The 24,305-nt window shown below is 41.3% G+C and overlaps 1 protein-coding gene across 1 annotated transcript; it reads right to left on the bottom strand.

Moving 5' to 3' along the window:
• Positions 1-580: 580 nt before the first annotated feature.
• Positions 581-23,569, bottom strand: gldc (glycine dehydrogenase (decarboxylating)). Its single transcript, XM_066710567.1, has 25 exons — positions 23,170-23,569; positions 22,859-22,937; positions 17,366-17,501; positions 14,982-15,146; positions 14,746-14,823; positions 14,427-14,574; positions 12,542-12,738; positions 10,925-11,021; positions 10,662-10,767; positions 10,059-10,198; positions 9,503-9,583; positions 9,214-9,311; positions 8,903-8,987; positions 8,758-8,799; positions 8,245-8,387; positions 6,232-6,307; positions 5,001-5,126; positions 4,630-4,779; positions 4,105-4,217; positions 3,724-3,865; positions 3,369-3,480; positions 2,726-2,821; positions 2,284-2,456; positions 1,642-1,722; positions 581-1,227 (listed from the first exon to the last, which is right to left on the bottom strand). The coding sequence occupies exons 1-25, from the start codon at positions 23,473-23,475 to the stop codon at positions 1,087-1,089; spliced, it is 3,111 nt and encodes a 1,036-aa protein (XP_066566664.1). The 5' UTR covers positions 23,476-23,569; the 3' UTR covers positions 581-1,086.
• Between the last annotated feature and the right edge of the window lie 736 nt (positions 23,570-24,305).

The raw sequence follows: 24,305 nt of genomic DNA, 5'->3' as shown, positions 1-24,305 counted from the left end.
TTCTAAGGATCTGGATTATGATTTAATTCCCTGATTTTTACCAGGGTTCAAATTAATATTGAAAAAAGAAAAAAATTTGCTCCTTCAATTATGATCCGAGTTTGAAATTGGAGTATAATTGAAGGGTGCAAGCTAATTAGAGTCTAGAGCTCCTTAGAGACCCAAAATAATCTCCTGGAACACAGAGCCCTCTTGTGGGTATTTTGTGTATTGCTCTGGTTTAAAAATAATTTTCCACGCTTTATGAAAGCATTCATTTACGACTATTTTATGGTTGTTGAGGTTGAAGATCTAATTGACATTGTTAATGGAACAGGAGTGGGCTGCTAAAGAATGTTACTGCTTAAGCCATTTTGGTTTAATATCTACACAGGAGTGGGATGTTGTAATAGTAATAAGAGGTTTGTTTCAGCTCTCTAAAGAAACTAATTACCTGCAACTCTTCTCCCACGCTCTCCATGACAAACTTCAGATGACTGGGGCTGTTCATGGTAGGATGTGATTTTTATTCATTCCACCAGCTAAACCTTAATAGGATTTGTTCCACAGTAATACAAGTTTCATTGTGTAAAAAGAGTGGTAGGATCTAATGTGTTTATTACAGAGATGATAAACCGGGGACAAATAAGCATAATTTATTTTCAAAACTTGATTGGAATGCTAAACCAGGCAGTTGACAAATCAAATCATAAAAGGTTATTAAGTAAAAAAAAAAAAAAAAAAGGGTAAATTAACATTCCCATACAAATCAACGACACTGAAAACCTCCTTCAGAAAGTTTTAGTGGTCGAACCACACCAAAACAGAAAACGCACTGAAGAAAATAAAAAAAGCATTTGGATATGCCACATACAACACCTATATTACAGTAAAATCATACCAAAGGCAGTATTGATCAGTATAGACAAACACGGGTGAACTGTCAAGGCAACTATAAAGTAGACGGTAGAAATTTGAGGCACCAACTTTACAAAGGGAAAATGGTACCAAAGGGAGAAAAAAGTCTTAATTTTGCAGAGCTTTTAAAGTTCCAGAAATATGTTCAGTTCAAATCCTGCAGCCCTTGGGCATCAGACTCTGTGGTTTTCATGAAGAGGCCCTCTTCTCTTCAAAGGGAGATTCATAGACTTCCATCGGAGGGCAAGTGCAGACCAAGTGTTGGTCACCGTAAATGTCATCTATCCGGGCGATCGATGGCCAGAACTTCGTCTCGGGTTTCACGAATGGCTGAAAAAGAATGGTTGATATACTGAGTGCCACTGCCTAGTAAAGGTTTCAAAATCCACTTGGTAAAACCTAAATTAAAATGTAGCAGGCTGTCTAAAGAAATAACAGAAGGGAATAGTGGATTTTTTTTTTACAGTGAAACAATGAAAAAGGCCCCACTGTATAGCTCTTGACAGGCGGGTGTAGTTAAAGGAAGAGGGTTTTCAAATTCCCATGGTGTCACAGCCCATTAGTGGCAACAGGGCTGGTGAGGGCGATTTAAAGAGTGCATCTAATAATCTTCGTCTTATATATTCAACCCATCCCAATAGGGCAACATGGGGCAAGTTAAAAATCCAAATACTGTTTAAGTGCCCATTGTTTAAATACCTGAACTCGGGGACTTTGGGTGTCAAAGGCTGGAGGAATACTCACCATGGGGAAAGCAGCCGCCTCTCTGGAGTACGGTCTGTCCCAGGTGGAGGACGCAATGCAGGCCAGAGTGTGAGGCGCCATCTGCAAGGAGAACCATTTCAAACTGAAGCCAAGATGGTAAGCACAAACGCAGGCTACGACCACATTATGGACTTGATGTCCCAGTGACCACTGAATATACATTTCAGTCTGCTCAGTCGAGGGTATTCCTTCTGCTCTGGAGTACTGTTTAGTCAGCCCACTCCACCCACAAGTCTGTATAACAGCCACCACATCTGTATTTTGCTGCCTTGCCCCGTGTTCTCCGATGTTAAATGGCAGTAATGTAAGGCCCAATTGTTAAAACTGTAAGAGTAACTGTACAAAATGTTGAGTTACATTAACATGCATATTATATACATACATACAGATACTCACCCACACAAAAACAAAGTACATTTAAGTATACTTAAAGCAAGTTCCTCTAAGTGTATACCCTCCGGTAAAATAAGTACAAACACTAGATCTTCTCCCACGACAGTATTTTCAGATTAAATCTACAAAAGTCAGCAGTGATACATTTGAAGACCGATGTAAAAAAAAAAACTGAAGTCTCATCAACTGGGAAGCCCCCCCAAGTGGTTGCAATATAGAGACCTGTACCTTAAGGAGATTAATCCGCGAGTCCATCCTGCCCTCCTCGATGTCGGCGATTTCCCGTCTGATGTTGACCATGGCGTCGCAGAACCTGTCCATCTCGGCCTTGTCCTCCGACTCCGTGGGCTCAATCATCAGAGTGCCGGCCACCGGCCACGACATCGTGGGAGCGTGAAACCCTGCGAGACGGAAAAGTGAGTTTGAATGAGGATCTGAATTCAAAAGTGGGCTGCGATCACAAACAAGAAAATGCAGACCGATGCAGAGTGGTATTTTAATAGCAGTATGTAAAACTAGCTGTGAAATGCTTTTGCTGAAGTATGAGGTTTGTAATTCTCACTGACCAGAAACAGAACACGGGTAAGTCAGGACTGGTTTGAACATGCATATGAAGATTTTAGGGTGTAAATCACATAAATTAGGTAGCAGAGCGAAGTCATTCCCTTACCATAATCCTGCAGTCTCTTAGCCACGTCCACAGCCTCGATATTTGCAGTTTTTTTGAATGGTCTCACGTCAAGGATGAACTCGTGAGCAACATAACCTTTCAATAACAAAGAAGGGTATGAAGTTTAATGCTGGCAATATCACACTGATCAGATGCTTGAAAAGAGAACACTTGAAATACAATTCACACCTCCAATAAGAAATTGCTTTTTGTTTTTGTCACTTCTACCTTAATATAGCCTGCAGAATCACTGGGCAGGACAGTATCACAAAGGCAAGGAGGATTCAAACCTTTCAGGCACCAACACACCTTTCCCAGTTTGAAAGTCCCAAAAAAAAAAGATCTTACATTTTAAAACTGATTATATGGTTACAATATTGAATTGGATGGTTAAAAACTGAATTTGCTGCAGTTGTCCAAGGTTACAATATTAACAGTTTTTAGATCTGCAATGTGAAATTGCTCAGCTCAAGGACACATCCACCTCAATGCTCAGACAAGTCCTCCGACGGTCATGCGTACGTATCCGAGCACACAATTACTCCCACTGAAAACCACCTTGAACGCTAAATTAGAGGATCATATCAAAAGGTCGCTTGTCACCTGCATAGAGACAAGAAAGCTGGGGCGGGGGGGTGCTCACCTCGTTTACCCCTGAACAGCACTTTGTAATGGCTCTCCAGTCTCTTGGCCATGTAGTTGGCATTCAGTATGGCAATCTCTGTGGCGTGTTTCAGCCCTCTGAATCCCATCATCTGCGTTTCAGAAACAAGTGGCACATGCTGGGGTTTATACAGCCATGGATAAATACTGCAGAGCCACAATATTTCTAAGCATCTCGCCATCCATTTTCTCGTTAGAGGCACTAATGAAGTATATAGATTGAGGGTTATACATTAGAGTGCTTGTTTTGGTGAACAGCCTCTTGCAGAAGGGTCGACATGAAGAGGCACTCAAATTAAATACAATATTGATTGTTATGGAAAATATCAGTTTACCTTAATGTAAGCCCAGGAAATAGGCAGAATTGCACTTGAGCCCCACGGTGCAGCACTGATTGTGCCCAAAGAACGGGCATTGTCTTCAGACTGGAGAGAAACCACCGGGTGGCTGGGCAGGTATGGGGCAAGGTGCTTCTTTCTAAAGTGGAAAAAAACATTGCTTTAACAATAGCAGGGCATTGATAATCTTTCTAGTGATCTCTGGTGAACAAAAAGCTGCAACCCATGTTTTCCATGAAACATTTATCACCCAACAGCTGTGCAGCACGTTTCTAAATTAATCCAGTCTCCCGGGGAGGGAGACAACAATAAAACCTCTTCCCTCTGCCTAAACCCTCTCAAAGGAAAGGAGAGCACGCTGGGTAACCAGATACTCACACTCCGATGGGCCCCATCCCCGGGCCTCCTCCCCCGTGGGGAATACAGAAGGTTTTGTGGAGGTTTAAGTGAGAGACATCAGAGCCGTAGTCTCCCGGCCGACACAATCCCACCTGCACAATGAAACAACCAACCGAGGGAATTAACCGGGGTTCAAATTAGTAAAAAGTAAACAAACCACTTTGTATTTTGGTTTTTAAAAGACTTTGAAAGTGCAGGATAATTTTACCCAAAAGCAGTGAAATGTCTCCTCACGTCAACTCTAGCCCACAGCAAAGCCTGCTACACTTAAAAGGGTTAATCCGCATTAAAACCATGCAATGTTTGTTTCCCACACATTTTTCCAAGAAAGATTATCAAAAGCAAAAGCTGTGTGTGCATTTCCCCCCCATTCTCTCTAATAAATCTATAATTTCATGATGCATAAAGAAGTTACAGAGCATCCTACGGAGAGAGACAGGCACTGCACAATGGCAATGATCTGAACTAAAGGAACTGGCAAACTGTCCATGTTTGACATTTTACCTGGGCATTCATATTGGCACCATCCAAGTAAACCTGTCCCCCGTGCTTGTGTATCAGGTCACACACATCACTGACATTCTCCTCAAACACGCCATTGGTGGAGGGGTAGGTAATCATGATGGCGGCCAGATTGTCCTTGTGCTTGTCCACCTGAGAACAAAGACAACACCCAGGATTAGCCCTCCTTTGATGGTGGCAATTTGGTAATTGGTGGTGGTGTCATCTCTTTACCTTACTGGTCGGAAAAATAAAAATACAATTCCAGTTTTATGTAGCACCCTTTCTGTCATAATAAGGAGTAGCTACCATGACTGTGTCCCTCTATAGCACTGTGTGGTTCAACAGCAGCGAAATGGGGAAAAAGCCCATACCATGGCTTTCAAGTGTGCCACATCAATGCTCCCATCTCTCTCCAACTCGACTGACTGGATCTTCATCCCTGCCATCTGGGCACTGGCTGGGTTTGTACCGTGGGCTGATTTGGGGATGAGACACACCTGGGAAAGGGAGACGGGGAGAGACACCTACTTAAAAAATCCTTCAATAAACCATCTGGACAATTAGCAGCTGGCAAATCGCTTTAAAATATCCATTTCAATGAGATCATGTTTAAAATTGGCATAACCTTCACTGTGTCATAACATAACCTACACTATGACCAAAGTTAACATTTGAGGACATTAATTTGAGCAGTTTCTGAAAATGTGATCAAAATACAATACGTGAAAAAAAGTATACAAATCATAAACCTAAGTATCTGTAGATTAGTTTGTAATAAAATTATTTAACAGTGTATCAAAGGGGTTGCGATTTTTAGTTTTGCTTCCAAGTATTTACTTTGAATGAAACACTCAACCACTCTGATGCAACAACTGCAGGCACTGAAACATTGCATATTAGGAAATGTTAGTTTGCCTTTACCATTTGAAGCAGGGAAAAAAAAAAAAAAAAAAAAAAAACTATTGGCCACCAGGTGGCACACTGTGGTGTCTTAAAATCACCAAATATGGAATCTTATACATGATCAGCATGGCAAGCACACTCTAACCTTCATAATGACTTCGCGGTTTTCAGTTTACTCAAAACCAGTACATTGGACTCTGGATTTGAACTAGATCAGTCCCTTGAAGGACACTACCTTATAAGCACATCTGTCTCATTCAGTCACTTAGCCAGTGTAAAAAATAAAAAGGCACAAAAGACGGCCTTTAAAAGAAATTCCAAAAAGGGTTACGAAATGTACGGTTACATACTGTTCTTTATGCCAATTTTATTTCCTATCAGCCACACAGAGCATTCGACAAACTTCACAGAAAAAATAGACCATGTCAGATTGTGAAATGCAGTCTGTCCATTAGCTATGGTCAGGGTCATTAAGATTGACCAAAAATAGGATGAACTATTCACGGCTATAGCTTTCGCTGTGGTCTTGGCACTTGTGTTCCGTCTGTTTTTTGGGAGCTACAGAAGGTGAAGATCGCTTGCTTTACTGAAGGATACTATCCGCAGCACAGAGTGACAGCATATTCCCTTCGCCCATAGAAACCTGCCTGGAGGGTACAGGAACTTTAAAACAGTTGCAAGTTTCTGTGCAGTAGTTACCGTTCGGTGAGTTTCTCCTTTTGCATTCAAGTAGGCCTTAATGGCAGCCAGCCCAGCATATTCACCCTGCGCACCACTGGGAAACAAAACATGAAAAGCCGTTACTCCACTGACAGACTGCAAATTGTTCTCAAAATCATTACACAGAAGAGATTCAACGGGAAACAATGCAGGTCAAAGCTGAATTTCACGCCCGGAAAATAAAAGCAGCGACCTTATTTGACCGCATCAAGCTTTGGGGATTTCTATAGAGTGCTCGAAAACCTGTGGAGCAGTTTAATTGGAGACAAACATTTCTTGTACCACCCAAGTGGGAAATGTTTTGAAACCTGTTGATTGTCAACTATAAAATCACTGGCAGGAAACTGAACATTTCATAAGTGACATTTGGCAACTTCACTCACTAAAAAGGACATTCATGGTGGGCTGCAGGTTGAAGAATGCTCAACTGCCTAGAACTGATCATATTTTATGTGCAACGGGAAAACAAATTAGCCCCTTAAACCCTACAGATTTGGGTTATGTGAGCAAAGATTAGCTGAAGTTTGGCATTGATCCTAAGGCCCGTTTATTGGTGAGCATTTTTTTTTTTTCAGACCATTCTGCTTTTCTACCTCTGAACAAAATGTGAGCACAGAAGTCTTACAGTCATGGTCTTGAGTGTTGCAATTCTTCTAGTGGGAGCTCTTGAATTTATCAATCATGTCACTTTGCATAAGATTTGTTTGAACAGCCCTTTGTGGGTTGTCACAAATATCTCACTTCTCCAGCTGTTCTAATCTGGAATGTTTTTGCTTCTGTCCACAATGTTACAAGTCTTTTTTTTTTTTTTTTTTTAACCAGAGCGCCGATGCAGAACAAATCCTTCAAGCAGTTAAATAAATGCAAGTGCTATCTTCAAAGGCAAACACCACACAATATGTACACAAGATTAGTTCATTGGCACTGATAAGATCCAGATTGAGATTAGGACTGCAATGGCACACTGACATGAGCTTGTTTAAACCTCTGGGGAGCAGACAATAGTGATAGCAGTCGGCACATGTTATTGATAAACTCCAGGCTTGAATTACCTGGCTGCTGGTATAACCCAGTCAGCTTTGGGGGTGTTTGGGCTTCAACCAATAAGCAGTCCATTACCTTGTCTCCTACATTGATCCTCCAGTAAACCGGTCAGATTTTTAAGCAAGTTTAAACACATCTGGAAGTAGCAACTATGCAACCGTAGAAAGCACTGTGCCACAATGCATGATTGCACTGTTACAACAGTGAAATCAAATGCCAAATGCATTAACTGTGGTTATAACTCCATGACAAGAATGGAGATAAGAGGGCATATTTTCTAGGACATACACAGGGTTTAAAGCAGGGGTCTGTCCCAATATGCTGAATAGGCTTCGGCAACAGTCCAGACATCAGCAGAAAATCTATTAACACACTTAATAGCATTTCCAAAGGCACAAGGTCAACATCCAGCTGATAACTTGTTCGACAACAAAGCAATATAAAAAGGGAGGCACCTGCTTTTACTGCTTTCTAAGGAGATAGGCAGGATTGGAAAACTGAACTGCCAGCTTCGGCGTCCCTGACATGTGTGCCCCGTTTCAATACCACAGCCTAAATTGCCTTTGTTTTCATGCTTTTCAATACTTGTCATGACCACTAGGGGTATCAAAACTAAGCTCGCTAATAAACATGCAACTGCTGCAAGCCAAATGTGGTTTAGTGGGTACAGAATTCCTTTAACAGCATAGTTTAAATGTAAATCCAGTTTTATCAATTATAAACAATGTAAAAGTGTTTTGATGGAAATATGCAGAGCAGAAGTGATTAAAAAGGATATGTGAATGTATTACAACTTCTAAACAGGCTCTGTATTGTATAAACGTAGGTCTATAAACAGACAAATACAAGCTTCAAAGCTGCTTTGGAAGGGAATGCAATCCTGCCACACCCAGATTCTATAGCAGCCGTCTGCCTTCCAGCATCATCATGGAAACCAGAAGAGCTCACCTGTTTGGCTGGAAGGAGATATTGTCATAGCCAGTGATCTCACACAAGTCCCGCTCCAGCTGCCTGAAGAGCTGCTGATACCCCAGGGACTGGTCCAGAGGCACGAAGGGGTGGATGTTTGCAAACTCCTTCCAGGTGATTGGCTGGCAGAAGACAAAACAGGCAACAGGAGTTAAAAACCACAGTGAATCACCACTTACATTGAGGACATGGGCACAGTAAAGCACAAACGAAACATAAGTCGTCAATCTAGTTTTAAATTAAACTTGTCTACAAAAACATAAACTACACCTTTGGGCTGGGATGTTTTAATCCTATAATAGGAATATTGCACAATTGTATACGTTGTGTAAAATTGGACCAAGACAAAGTTTACGCAACTCTATAAACAGTGCTAAACATGCAAAAAAAATGAATAAAAATCAACCCAATCCTAGGGTAATAAATGATTTCATAGAGAATGACAGACAACCTATAGCACAGAGAGCAGGACAAAGCTGGGGTGTAACTTACTGTGAGTTCAGAGGAACTGTTCAGTTTCATTGTGCAAGAGCCCTGTGTTGGGAGAGAAAATAAATCCATAAACTACTAAATCAAGATACACGATGCGAGAAGAAATGGATCTGTTTGTAGACCGCGGTGGAAATTCAGGACCTACCAGTGGTATCATACTGTGCACCAGAGAAATGTCTTTGTTTTCCAGTCTTTTCATGTAGCGGACAATATTGGTCTCCGAGTGATAGCTGTGGTGGTAAGAGGAAAAAAACGTTTCAGAACAATTTTTTTTTTTTTTTTTTTTTTTTTTTTTTAAATCAGGGTGGTTAGTAACCGACTTGTTATAGTTAAAAAAAAAAAAAAAAAAAAGACAGTTCTATGAACAATATCCATTACATAACAGGTTTTAATTGAAAAATGGACCTTGACTAGTTTCATTTCCTCAGGCACTAGATTACATTCCAGTAAACACACCTGTTGAACACTGTGTGAGAGAGAAATTTGCTTGTCCTCTTAAAAGGAGTTTCCAGTATTCCTTTGACTCCATCTCCCATCTTCTCAGCGGTCAGCTCCTGGGACAGAATTTAAAGGCTGGTTAGTGCGAGTTTTCATTTAACAAACATACAAATATTAAAAAAACAGATTTAGCAAAATACAGGCTTTATTACTACTTTAAGATGAGGTCTGCTTTAATTTTCAAGACACTTTGCTAAACGTTAATTAAAAGGTAAAAACCCACTAGCCTAACAAAAATGGAACTTACTGCTGAGGATTCACAGCCAAACACCCAGAGCAGATCATCCAAATCCCTCTCAGTTACCGTCTCATCCAATGAGACCCCGAGCTGCAGAAACCGAGACAATACATACATTACACTCATCTTTTATATACATTTAAGTGGTCAGTATTACCAACAAGAATGGACATGCATATTGGGCTTGAATTTAAGCTCCTCCTGTAAAGTGCTTGAATTCCTAAATGAATCTTGAATAATAAAAGAACACTCCCTTGCAATATTCCTACATTACAGTAAGGATAAGGATATTCAAATTGCTCAAGGATTCCAGTTCTCCCGATTTCATCCTTGTTTTCCCAGAGCAACATTGTGTTTAAGCCAAGACAATGACTATTATTTGGGGTCTTTGGGAATAGATTGTACATTTTTATTGAGGCCAGAAGCATGTGTTCAAAAGAGACCAAGGGGGCGGCTCAGTGGTCTTTCCGTTAAGGTATAATGCCTATGCTATGGGTTACTAGTCTCTTCTGGTTAGTTTCCAAAGCAACCTCCATCTCACAGCGATGCCAAAGGGAGGACCTACCACTCCCTCACTGTAGGTGCGGAGATTCATCTGTCTCTGCACTGCTCTCTCCAAGACATCCTTCGCTGCGATGCTGCAGTGAACCTTCAGTGTGTCGAAGAACACGTCATGCTCCAGTTTGTGACCGGCGCGCTTCAGACCTGCCGAGGAAAGGGTTACATCAGAGGTCAAAATCCGGCCTGGTTCAGAAACGGGAAAAGCACGTCTAGTCACGATTATTGCTTTGTCTCTACATAAAAGCTGAAGGGGCATTCTTGACAATACTCATTGAGCAGAGTAAACTAAATGTTAATCTTTATATTCAGTTTCCTCTTGCAAATGATCTGTCATGTAATCCGTTTCCCAAGCAGTGGGCTGAAATCACACACAAATACAATAACATAAGAATAAACTTGCCACTCTGTGCTTGCCCAATGTATTTGCTCTGTGCAACAAGACCGCCTCAGGTTGCACACTGAAAGCAGGTTTAGGTTTTAAGCCCGTAATGAGGCATGTGGGCATGAGCGTAGGTGTGCCGAACAAAGTATGAAGCATGTATCCCTCAGGCTTAAAAGGGTTTGGAAAGATTGATGCAATAAAACATTGCAGCAATAACAGGCTTACCTTCGGATAAGATTAAGGTAGCGTTATGTACCCTCTTGGCAATGTGCTTCAGCCCCTGCGGTCCGTGATATACTGCAAACATCACTGCCATGTTCGCTAGAAGGGCCTGCAAATAAAATAAACTATAATCAATTCAGGACGCACAGAGGACTATATTCGTCCCTTCAGATCATGCCAGTGTGTTCCAGGTGTGCCCATAGCCCGAGTCACTGTGCCGAGGCCATCTATTTCAGGATTCTGGGAGTACCGCTGTCTGTGCTCACCTGGGCTGTGCAGATATTGCTGGTGGCTTTATCTCTGCGGATGTGTTGCTCCCTTGTCTGAAGGGCAAGACGGTAGACCTCCTTCCCTGCTGCATCTCTATTCAAAATAACATCAATAACTCAAACTCAAGTGCATTAAAACATTTTCCTGGAACAACAGCATTTGACAGAGCTGGAGCCAAGCATCTGTATTAAACTAATTTCTCTTTAGAACACTTTATAGAATTCACAGGGAAGGTATTGAGCTTCTTGGCAGTATTGACTGTCATTGCAACGATCTTGTTTGGGGAAGTTCATAATCGGTTTTTTTTCCAGCCTGTCGGGACACATGCTTTTCTTAAACTCCAAAATTGGCAGTTGTGGTTTTCTAGGTTTCCCCTTCTGTGCTGCAATGTACTGTGGTACTGAAAGACCACTTAAAATATTATTCTCCTTCCCTAGATTTACATGCAAATGAAGCATCGTAATTTCAGCACTGGCATTGTTTTAGGCCCAATAAAACTTGCTACTCTTGGAGCCATCATATTTAAATGCCTGGGAACACAAACACCACAAACAGGTGTTACAATATCTTACTCCAGCAACAAGATTAAGTTTGAAAGGTCACAGTAATTTATGCCCTTCTAACAAAATTAGCAATTTCAACATAAGATTAACAATATAAAGAACTGCATCAGAACATTGCATCTCTGCAAAATGTACATAGGCCTGCTTGTACGCATGGTTTTTGGCTACAATTGATACATTCTATAAACTGGAACCAGGGTGGATTTTTTTTCAGTTTTTATAACAAAGCCTAGACTACTAATGCAGCATTATTTCAATTTCTGAAGTAATTGGTATTCAAAAAGCAGTTTCAAGGAAAACATTACCTAGTTGAGGAAGATTTGTTTTTATTTTGATCTAAAGCAGCAGGGAAATTTGGGTTTTAAAAACTGATCAAATGCTAAAATTATATGTGATATTATTTGGAAGTTTCCACAGTAAACAACCCACACTCACATGCACAGATGCCTTATTGGATGCACCACACTTGAAACCAGTCCCAGGGTTTCATCCCATTGCTTTGACCAGGGACATTGTGCTTCCAAAGGGCAGCATTGTGTACGAATGAGGCCTGGAGGTCCTCCAGATCTTTTCTGGGACTCCAGCTTTCATGCCATCAATCCCACAGCCTGCATAACTTAAACGCCCTTTTTTGAGGTGCGATTGATTTGAACACAATTTATGGTGTGTGTTGTATATGGGAGTTGGGGGGAGGGGGGGGGGGTCTGCATTAAATATTCTTCTGGAAATTCCCTGCTTTCTAATACATTCAGACCATGAAAATCTAACATTACAAGGCCAAGTAAAAACAAAAGTGTAAACCAAGAGGAACGAAACCAGATTTGTAAAACTAATATTTTAAGTTGTTTGTACCATTTTCTGGTTTGTTTTATATACACATCTATATATATGGTCATCTAGTATTATTTCTCCTACATTCATTCAATAATGGTTTAAAATAACCATCAAGGCAAATCTGGAAACGTTACAGGGTATTCCGTGTATATTCATTACACAGGAGCCTGTAGATTTGTGCCACTCAAACTGTATACAATTTTGTCAAAACATTACCTTGTCACTCCAACCATTCTTCCTGGCATCATTCTCACCAGGTTTTCCTTCACTGCAAAGAAGGCCGCGTGTGGCCCTCCGTAGCTGAGCGGCACCCCGAACCGCTGCGAGTTCCCCAGGGCGATATCCACCCCGAACTCCCCTGGCGGGCGCAGCACGCACATGGCCAGCAAGTCTGTTGCACAGCAGGCTAGGGCCTGGAGGAATAAAGATGCAGGGTCATACATCCGCTCTGTCCCAGTGGATCAATCATGGCTCTGAGCAAAACGCAGCTCCAGCAAGGGTGACCTATTCTCTAATTATTATTATTATTTTTTTATTCTCCCAGATGGGTGGAACAGCTCCAACATTGTCTCACAACTGTGACAATCCTACTTTAGTGCTGACAGTCTAATTAAATTGTATCCAAGTACAAGGAGAAAGGCCATTTACATTAGCAAGAAAATAACTGAAGGAAGTGTAGGCTTTTGCTTCAAAGATAGATACAGTTGCTCTTTGGGGTTTTTGGTTTGCTTTTGTGTTTATAATACTGTGTGGGTGAAAACTTCTGCAAAAAAATACAGAAGTGGGTCTTTAATGATTGTCTGAAAATGACCGATTCAGCAAAAGTTTCAAATCATTATTTGTTCCTATGCTAAAGTAAACTACTGTGAGCTTAACGTGACTTTGTAGTCTGCTTTTTAAGAGGGCTGTCTGTCAATTTGAAACCTATTTCAGGTTTTGATATCAAAATCTCCCCCATTGCATGAAAACTGTTTCCAGATATCATCCCTCAGAAACTGACATTGAATGCCAATTCAAAAAAGGTTACAGAAACAATACCCGATGCCATTACAAAATGTCCTATTAATAGTCAAGTGGACATTAAATAAATATAGGAAGATCTCAAACTGCTCTAATGCATTCAACATCAAGCAAGTGTAGAAACATTTCCAATCTGTTGGTCATACTGGATTGGAGAGAGAAATGGCTCAAGGCAGGAAACAGAAGTTTAGTAGGCATAGCTATCCTATCATACACCCCTGAAGGTGTCATGTCCGGTCAGATCTTAAAATAATTCTCTAGCATTTAGCCTGGTTAAGGAACAAATATAAAACATCTAACAGCTAAGAAGCAAAACTGAATTCAAGGTTTCCCCATGAAGAAATGTGCCCAGAGACATTGACTGATTGTGCCATTTCTTGTCCAGATTACTGCCTGGGCATGATGTTTGGTCTCGTGCTTCAAGAAAAAGCAGAAGCTCGAGTATCACCGGATGTGTGCCTGACCAGCTCTTGCAGACGTCACCTGTGCTAAGTCACTGAAACCGCAAACTCCTTCACATGCAATACTGACTAACTTTCTGGTAGATTAAATCTGAATCAAGTTATTTTTAAAGATCTAATAATTCGTTATTGATAATAGCGTTACCAACTAAAATGTGTTATACAGTCAAGTTTTACCACTTAAGTTAGAAAAGGGGAATGTTTTTTCCTTTTGAATTCAGCAATCTTTAATTGCAATACCAACTCTAGGACTAAAAAATATGCTGTGAAATAGGAACGCTGTAAAGTAAAGTCATTTGTTTGATCAATGTTTTTTTGGTTAGTTTTTTTAAATCATATTTTTGTCCAAATTGATCAGTTATTTATTTTATTTTTTATTTTTTTAGAAATGTGGAACATGCTGGATCCCCACAGAAATAATGCAAGGAATTCAAAGTGAATTGACGAGAAGTTTGAGGAATGTTTTAAACAATTTCTCATTCAAAACTGGAAATGCATCCTGAGAATAAAAAGTTACAATTGTGCATTACTACTTGAAAATCCAAAATAGTACTGGAATGAGGTTTCAATAAAATAACCCAGCAAAAACAACAACCTCCCCATTGCTAGTTGTTCCTTACCCCACTCTTTTGAGCTCTGTCCACCAGTCCAGTAAAATCTTCAATTCGGCCCTCAGTGTCTGGGTACTGGAACAAGACTCCCGAGACATCCTTCCCACTGAAGTCCATCTCGTTAGGCAGCTTCAATTCTGTTTTCACCCCAATGTAGCTAAAATAAAATGCATCAAACACTTCAGTTTTATTCCTTTGTCAGTGTGTCTTTTCCAGTTTAAGTGGCCATACCATTGTTTTAAAAAGGAAATTCTATTAAGATGTCAAAGTGTTGAAAAGCACCAGAAGACCAGGAGAGAGAAGAAAGGATTTAATGAAAGGGACTTACTTGGCTCTGGTCTGCACCACAGCAATTGTCTGAGGGTGGCAACGAGGGTCGATGTAAAACTTCCTCTTCTTGTTGTGCCTGGAATCGAAGAAAGGAGAAAAATTAAAAATAAACATCCAAGAGAAAAATGTGGTCGTAATCAATAAGCACGTAAAACACGGCTGCCTTGCAGGTATTGGAACGACAAGGTTTCGGACAGAGTTATTCCACATTATAAAACCAGAAAAGTCACTCACCTGTGGCACAGCTGCATCGCCTCGGCGGCCGCAGTCCCTTCATCCAGGAGGGAGGCGTTGGCGACACCCATTCCCGTCAGGTCACACACCATGGTCTGGTAGTTCAGCAGGCTCTCCAGGCGGCCCTGGGACACCTCAGGCTGATATGGGGTGTACTGTGTCACCCTGGAGACGACAAACACCACAGCCTGCAGATTAGACTATTGGAATCCACAGCCAAGTCTCTTCCAATGAGCATTACAACTGGCAGTTTGTTCTGAAGATTCATATGGAAATGCCTGTAGCATACTATGAGTCCCATGATCCCTTTCCACACCAACAGCATGAATATATACTTGTAGATATCACATGATCGGTATTCATTTTACATTAATAAAGTAGGAAACAAAATAGCAGGTCATTGTTTTTCTGGCAATAAAGTGATTCCAATAGGTCAGTAATTAAAGGACAATATGTTTAAACCTTTACAAGGGAGGTAGGAAGCAACAAACAGAAGTTTAAGAGGTTGATAATGGTGTCATATAAACCGTGAAATCTGGACTTGAGCCAGTGCGGGAGGTCCTCACGTAAACCTTAATAAATTATCAGGATTGCAATAAAAAGTTATTCATACACAAGATAAACAAAACAAGTAAACAAATTGAACAACAGACTCTTTCAACCTTTGAATCAGGAGTCCGGGCTTAACAAGCCATGCTTTGACATATTTTGGGTATCAGAGTTCTCGTGTTCTTGGAAGTGACCAACTTATGAAACTAATGTCAGGAACTTCAAGGAAAGAGAAACCACACACACTAATGGGCATTTCTGTTTCGAAGCTATCAGGAAAACTGCTGCCTTAGCAAATCAACCGGGGTTTCTTGTCGATGTTTCAAGGCCATTTCCTGAAAAACTACAATGACATTTTTCAGAAATAGAGAGGAGAACAGTGCATAGGTCTCCAAGGAGCAAATATTCACACTTACGTGGCTGACAGTGATGGGCTTTGTTCCGTCTCCAGAATACTATTTATGTCCGTAACAAAAAGAGGAAACATGGGGCCGGGGACCCTGACAACAAACACCCAAGGATCTCGACTTGACTGGTACAAAACAAAACGGGTCTGAAGCCTAATGTGTATGGTTCAGTTTTCATCAGGGAGATTCTGTATTCTTACAATGTGCAGGTGTATACACTACATACAGAAGGCAAAAGGTGTATGTTAATATATTGGAGTATACAAGTATTCCTATGGGTGATACAGATAAGGGCCATCCAAACGATTGATACTTATATTCATCTATAGTAAGAGTGAATGTTGGCTGCAGTGTCTATGGGTTTGCGAGTGACTTTCTCCTTGAGCACAAACACATTTACCTTCTCACTAGATGACAGCTGTGCATCGAGGAGTTCTTTTGAGAAATCAACATTAGGTCACGTTTATACGATACATTACCTTCATTAAAAAAAAAAAATCGAATTGGCTACTGGTTCTAAATCACAAGATAAACTTGTAAACTTCATAATCTTAGGACCATAAATGTCATGAGGTAAATCATGAGAGGCTTAACATTTAAAATTAGAAGTTTTTTTTTCCTTGCTTGCAAATGATTAGTTAGATATGCTCAATCTTAATAAATGGAAGACATTGTAGCTCCTAATGCCCAGAGATGCACATCTCTCTGCCCCCCACCAACACACAGGTACTTTATATATTACTTTAGTTCTCATTTCATTTATTTAAAATGGTTGTTTTCCCCCTTGGACTAAAATTTGTATTTTTTCCTTTGAAACAGTTTTAATTTGCTAAGTATTCAAAGCCTAGTTTTGCATAACCTTTTTATGTAACAGGAGGCAAGACTGGATTTAGATTAGGTGGTCTTTGGTTAAATATTTAAGCCAAGAAACTGTTCAATTGAGATAATGCATCTCGCTACTTCAACAAACTCAGCTTGGGAAAAACAAAAACAATCCCTCACAATCCCCAAGTCAACACTTCGAATGACTTTCCAAAGGTTTTTTTTTTTTTCCCCCTCTCATTGTGTCAGAGTATCTAACTCTTTAATGTACAAAGATACAGTCTTACCTTTTTTTCCCCCCTTTATGTTGGAAATGAAAATATAAATCACATGATTATGATGGAACTCAAAGCCTGTGGCCAGGCAAGAGAAGACAACTTTCAATGTCTGACAGAATACCTGCCATTCCTGATATACGGTTTTGGGGGAAGGGAGAAGAAAAGTGTGCAAACACCTAGTATGACTTACTGTAAAGTGACTTACTTCTATGTAATCATTAATATTTGAATAAAGCCCCAAATATTTGGTTATTTTGAATGGAAAACAAAAGTTCTAAAATCTGATTTGCTATGGCAGAGGTTTGGGAATGAAAAAAAAGCAACTAACCATCCTGAGTTTTCCAGCAGGTTCCTCTGTATGGCCGGGGGCACAGAGCAGTTGTAATAACCCATCCCGATGTACGACCTCCACAGTTTGTTCTGTTTTGCAATCTTGTGTAGAGATTCCAAAATCTCATTTTCACCTACAGGAGAGAAAGGAGAACAGTCACAGGGAAATAGTTAATCTCCAAAATTAATTCAATGCTACTTAAAGTGTGGCTGGGATTATCCATGTAGGCGTCGTGTATAGTTTTCTTCCTCCAAAATACAATGTTTGCTGCCAAATATGATCATACAGACACGTCCTTCTGTCTTCACGGTCAAAGATCTATGAAGGCATATAGGAGATGTTTCCAGTCTTATTTACATCTCTTTACCCTTTGCATAAAACAAAATACAACCGTGCTGATGTATGCACTGTAAATACCTGAAACAAAACTGCATACAATAATTATGCTGAAATACCTCCATTACGATTGTTCTTCTGATAAGGATCTGCTTCAGATCTATAATACAGCCAACTAATCCTGTTAAAGGAAATAACCTACTGAAGTAAATGGATACATTGAAAATAAGCCCTTATTAACCTTCCATTATATTAATGCAAAATATTAATCCTTTTCACCTGCTTATGACAGAACACAAATCAGTGACTCACCGCCTCCACACAAAACTGCACTTTACCCAGGAGAGTGTCAAACCTGGCAGTAACCCATTTTATTCACCACCCACCCCACCCCATGTATAAAACATCTTCCACAGTCGGGCCACAGAGACAATGTCACTACCATTTAAAACGGTAAGAATGAGAAGTCTGCAATCAATCCCGGCCCCTTAATGAGAGGTTCTGCAGCATTCGATTGAGCAGCACACCAAGCAAGACATGCTAATTAGCGATTGGGGTTATTGATGTCTTTTGACACAGATTTCACCGGCCCAGATGAGGCATTTTAACAAAAGGCAGCAATTTGTGTGCTCATCATCGCATCGGAGCCGGCTCTGAGACGAGTGACAAAGAAGCTGTGTTACCATAGCAAACGGCGCACAAATGAGTGGGAGGCAGCGCTGGTTCACAGTTACCTTTCTTGTGTGCACTTACGCTGTTATAATTGGTTCAGTTTAAATTACATTGTGTCCAAACTTCCTAACACTTAACAGTAAGTTTACACTCGAATGGAGAAATAACTTACTGCAAGCTCTGCCAAGTTATCGGGCGACACCACTACAGCAAGTTCCCATCGCCGGTCTACAGTCGGATAACCTTTCCCTATTCACTGACCTCGAAAGCAAATCAATGGCAACTTTAAACCTAGACCTGCTGGGACTATGCCCAAGCCAAAGCTAATTGGAGATGGATGACATCATTATGCTTCAAATCTTGTCCATTGAGTGCATGCGCCTTTCATTTATCCAATTATACATTTAAAACTGCCATTATTTTAGAACCTTTTCTCCACCGTGTTGGTAGTTTCAGAGACAAGCAGAGAAAGTGAGGGGGAAGGTAAATCCTGACATGCAATCAAATAAAAAAAAAAAATAGGTGTATAGGGATGGTGAAAAGGTCACAATGAATGCTGGTAGAGTACAGAAAGAAAAAGCTAAATAAACAGATTGCACTGCACAAAAGGAACCGGTTATACGCACCAAGTGAGGTACAATTTATCTGAACGTAAACACTTGATGGGAAGAAAAATGGCAACATTTTGCATCTGCAAGATTCCCAGGGCGCCATAAAACACTCAAGTCTTGGATGATAAAAGTGATTCATTATGATGACAGGAACGTAATAAAACATCACTTAATTTAACGTCATCTCAAATTCTTCTCCTCATGAAATACAGTAATATTGAACATAGATGTATCCATCTATAGAACGCAGACGTATCCAAAAGCAGACTGACAAAATGCCTTGAAATCTCGGCTGTACACTTCCCAAACGAAAGAAAGAAAATCAATCGTTTGTGTGTATTGAGGTTCCAGATTTCAGTAAATGTATTCAAGTGGAAAGAATGACAACATATGGCTTATTTCCTGATGGCTAGATATCTAGTTTAATTTCCACCACCACTGGGGAGATAACTGCCAGTAAACATTGTACAGTTTTGAGCACCTTTCTTCTTGCATGGCAACAATTCCTATTGGAGGAAGGAACGAATGCTGGTTTGGCACTCAAAACAATTAAATAGGTATATTAACTGCAGTTCTAGGTGCTTGCTGAAACTGAAACCTTATAAAAAGAGGCCAAGTGGCAGACAGCTGCCATTTACATCATAACTAGCACAGAGTGACCTTCAGACGGCCTTTTCCTGGGACAGCTCTGTTCTTGCAATCTGTGCAGGCTTCGCAGACTAGCTCTAGAACTGAACATGCAAACCAGTCCATGTCAGTGCTGGCTATTTTTCTCCATGGATGTGACGATGCAAAAGGTTCAATAAATATTCACTGCCATTATGGGAACCCACATGTTGTTTTGAGTGGTGTAACTGAAGCTGGACAGTAAACAACCGGCGAATATATCAAAAGAAATGTCGAAACGTGGCCTTAACCTGACTTTATGAACCATTGATTTTGAGAAGCATCTGGATTTCTCCATCCACACTACGATAAAATTAACCATTTCAACTTGGAAGTGATGACAGTGTGGTATCCTTCCCTTCTTACCGAGCAGACAGCTGGGTGCGAGACAAAGACACTCACGGATACGCAACCCAGCATGTTCAAGTGCGACAAGTTGTGAGGAACACTTTTCCCATAGTCATCCAAAACTCCTTGATGCAGAAAATCCTGAATTCGAGCACCCTGTGCCGATTGATCTGGCACAAGCAAGCACTGTATCAACAAGTAATCCCTCGCAGAAATGACCAGGCAAGCTTTAGGCTGCTGAGTAAGCAGACGCTGGTATTGCCCCAGGTCTGCTTCTTACGTAATATGGCCCGACAGAAGCTGGAGGCTGACTGGGCCAAAGGCAAAGTTCAGTGAATTGCTTTCACTCCCTCAAATCGCTTTACCTAAAAGGGTTTCATCAGTCATGTAAAGTTATTTTCTAGACACCCACTAGTGAACAATTATAATACTTCCCTTTCCCCAAAGGGCAGAGAAGCTGAAACTGTTCTGTGGGATTGCGGTCTGCAGACTCGGTTATCCTCCCCTTCAATTCCACGTGTGGCCGACTTCCCAATTTCTAAAACATCTATTGTGTACATGTGTGCGGCACTCTCAAATAAGAGTCTAGGGAGTGTTCAATGTTCTCCCTTTGACGATAGCAAAACAAAATGTGGGACTAGTCATCTATTGCCTCAGGCTAAGGAACACTGAAATCAGTTTGGGCAAAAGATATTTGAACACGTTTTTACTAGCACTCCATACTACACTTACAACGAATAAGATCAAGATCAAGTGTGGGGAAGGTATTTGATCCCTCTGTATATGCATCAAGAAATGCATTTCTGTTAAGGGATACATAATTAACAAATAAGTTACACTATATCTTGTATAATAGAACAGGTGCTCAGGGAAAACATTGCCTGTCATACTCCAAGTGTGTGTCCCAAACAACTCCTGATCATGCGTGTAACACATCACCAGAAAAACACTTTCATTAACCCCCCACAAGAATGTATAGAGGTCTCAGGTTTTTAAAAATGAGATTGTCTACAGTTTGCATGATGATATCACAATGACCACATCAGCCATGTACAGGAATTGATGTGTTGAATAGATCACCAAGCAGTTCTAAAATTGGATAAGCATGACTACATGTGGCACTTAATTTGTTACATTAAGCATTTAAGAAACTCCTCCTGGCTGGCTAGCCAAAAAGATGCAAGGATTAAAATTACCAAATCAATAATGTAGAACACAAGTACACTGGGTACGGCAAGGCAATGCTAGTACCAAGACTTGATTGACGAGAGTCTTTTACGAGTTGAACCCTTGTCCATCTCTACCTTCCAGGGTTACCACCCCACCCACCACCACGTCCCTTCACTGATCTTAAATCAATGGCTATTGCAACAAGACATTCAGAAACCCCCTCCCGGACAACTGTGTCCACTTTCTGTGAATCAGCAAACAACCCAAGAACAATTAAGGAGACTGGACTTCACAAACGGTGGAATTTACCCAGTTTCAGACGGTTTCATTCCTTACAACCACATGCCTTCATTACCATTTCTATTATTGCTTGCTTAAGGCAGGGAGAGAGAGGGAGGAAGAGAACCACATCTACAATGCAAATCCATTATTCAAAATGCACCCTTCAAACTAAGAATGAGAGACAGGATTAGGCAAAGCAAGAGTTGGCATACAAAGGGCATCAAATAGTTACAGCTTCTTAGTGTGCACTCCACAACCATCCCAGAGATGATTAACAATTCCAGGGGCACTTTACCCTAATGGAGGAGGTCGTGCCTGTACATTCGACTCCCCATAAACGATAAGCTCCATCGATATCAGGCCTGCCTTTGATAGGCATCGGACCATAATGGTGCCGATTCTGAAAGCCTTGCGTTCTCTCGCACTTGGCCACTCTCGCTGTGGTAAACGTGGCTCATAAAACGTCTGGATGACAAGCAGCCAGTGCCATCTGTGCTTACGCGTGGGAAAAGTTATCTGGCTGCCCATATCCAGAGATAAGCTTGCTTAAACTGATCTGTATGGATGTGGATTCTCGAGCAGGTGACCATATATTCAGAGATAAACAACCAAATGCCTACATCAGCAAAGCAAATCAGCATCAAAGTCTCTTCTTGGCAAGCTGGCCATCCTCTTTGAGGCTCTTGTGCACATTGCTGAAGTTGTTGTTGCTGCTGTGATGTAATGCTAGTGCTAACCAGATTGAACTGGCCGTGCTGCACATGGGCGCAGGGCTGAACTTTACACTCTAATTACTGTCCTATTAGCATGTGTAATACAACCGCAGGAGATTGGTGCTGCTGCCAGTCGACTTTCACAAAAACAACTCCTAATATGTGCAAAGGAACATACTTAACAGGGGGGGAGAGAGAGAAAAAACGCATCCTACATAGCCTCAGAGTACTAACGCAAACCACATGTCAGCTGTTTCTCAATCTCTGCTGATTTACACCACATATTATAAAGCAATGACTCAAAATAGCACGCAAAACAGGAATGAGAACAGCATCATGTATGTGCCACTACAGAGTCATTACTTTCAACATGCATTCCCACCTCTTAGATATAGTACTCCATATGCGAATACAGAATAACTTGATCACGATTAAAAAGAGACAAAACACTGGATCCTGAGGAAGTTTAAAGGGAGTACGTGTCAATTAATACAACCAAATTAGAAGTTCGCTTTGACTTTTGCAACACTATCCGAAGTCGACTTGCCTAAAAGGGTGTCAGCCTCAATACACAGCATTTGATTTGACTAACGCAGACAAAAGCTTGCGGGGACGATTGAAGACGGGGTGGTCATGCGTGGCTCAGATGAGCAACAAGAAATGCATGCATGTTATAAGAAGGCAACACTTACAGATCGGGTCGTCCATTTTCATACTCTTTCGCAAACGGATACTGGAGGGGACCGTATTCTCAATCAAATCGTCAATAGTCTGGAAACAAAGCAGAAAACTTTCAAAAACGGGTGCCAATGCAAGTCAAGTGGGTGGCTATAGCAGTACCCCCCGTGCATATTGTAAAGGTGTCTGATGCCCTTTTCTTAGGGTGTTAGTATGAAATGAGAAGGAATGGCACCAAAAAGCAACACTGCGCGTCTTTACGCAGCTCCTGCCGGGCCGATCAATCAGTGCGGTGCGTTAATTGAGATGATTGCCTGGCGATTACCTTGAGCCCCAGCGCGTTCAGCATCTCCCTCTTCTCCTTGTCGCCGGGTCCGATGTGCCGCTCGGAGAAGTCGTCGTGTCGGGGCAGGATCTTCTCGATCTGCCGGGACGAGGAAGAGCAAGCGACCGCCGAGCTCCTCAGTCCCCGGCCCGGGTTCAAAACGTGCCTTGGATATCCGTGAATCATCTCTTTCTCCAGCGGGTTTCCCATCAAAACGCGGCTCCTGCTGCACAGCTCCCTGCGGCCGGAGCGCTGCCAGCTGAGCGACCTGGAGATCAGCCCCCAGGATTTTGCACAGCTTTGCATTTTCAGTCTCACTTGGAAAACTTTTGTTGAAAAGCCGTTTTTGCCGTCGCAATATCCCCAACCCTCGGCTTCGCAGGTAATATGCAACGAAGTGCTCTGCAAAACTACTTAAAAAGTCACGGCTTTACACGCCTCCTTGCGAGAGGACCAATCGATACGGCCGTGCGCACTGACGCAGAGGCAAGCCCCCGTCAACAAACGTCGCGTTAACTTTCTCGCCTACTTCCTATAGAACGACAGGTTTCGGCAGGTCTGCGTGGGTCTGCGCGGCTCCACCAATGGGAGCGCCGGGGTGCTGCAGATCTGCGCACATCTGCGCAAGAAGAACGCGGCCAATGTGAAGTTCCGACAGAAGCCGAGGTAAACAGAACAGTTGCAATTGTCCGAGTATGTTATGCAAGAACAACATAACACATGCATGATCGCCAACACATGTAGTAAACCAGGAAAATAGCCCAGAGGAGAGAAATGACTCTTTTATACATTTTGTTTTGTCTTCTGTAACTTGAAAAGCAGCTTGCAGACGGGAAACTAGAACTACAAAGTAACAAAGGTTCACTATCCATTTTAAGACTTTCGTTACATTTGTTTGATACTTATCTATATCTGATGCTTTTAAGATAAGTGAAGTTCTACAGAAAATACATAAAATCCTTGAAATGTGTGCAGCCGAGAATAACAAAACATCCGACAAAATCTAGATGTAGATAAGATAACTGCTGACTGTTGGCACGTTGCACGTTTGGCCTTTTTTTTTTTTTTTTGTACCCACATTTTGGGTCTTTTTTCCTTCAATCACGTCTCTTATAATGTTGTTAAAATATTTGACC

Source organism: Amia ocellicauda, chromosome 8, assembly GCF_036373705.1.
Source record: "Amia ocellicauda isolate fAmiCal2 chromosome 8, fAmiCal2.hap1, whole genome shotgun sequence".
Classification (NCBI taxonomy): Eukaryota; Metazoa; Chordata; class Actinopteri; order Amiiformes; family Amiidae; genus Amia; species Amia ocellicauda.
The sequence above is the reverse complement of the archived record's forward strand: the minus strand, read 5'-3'. Positions and strand labels throughout refer to the sequence as shown.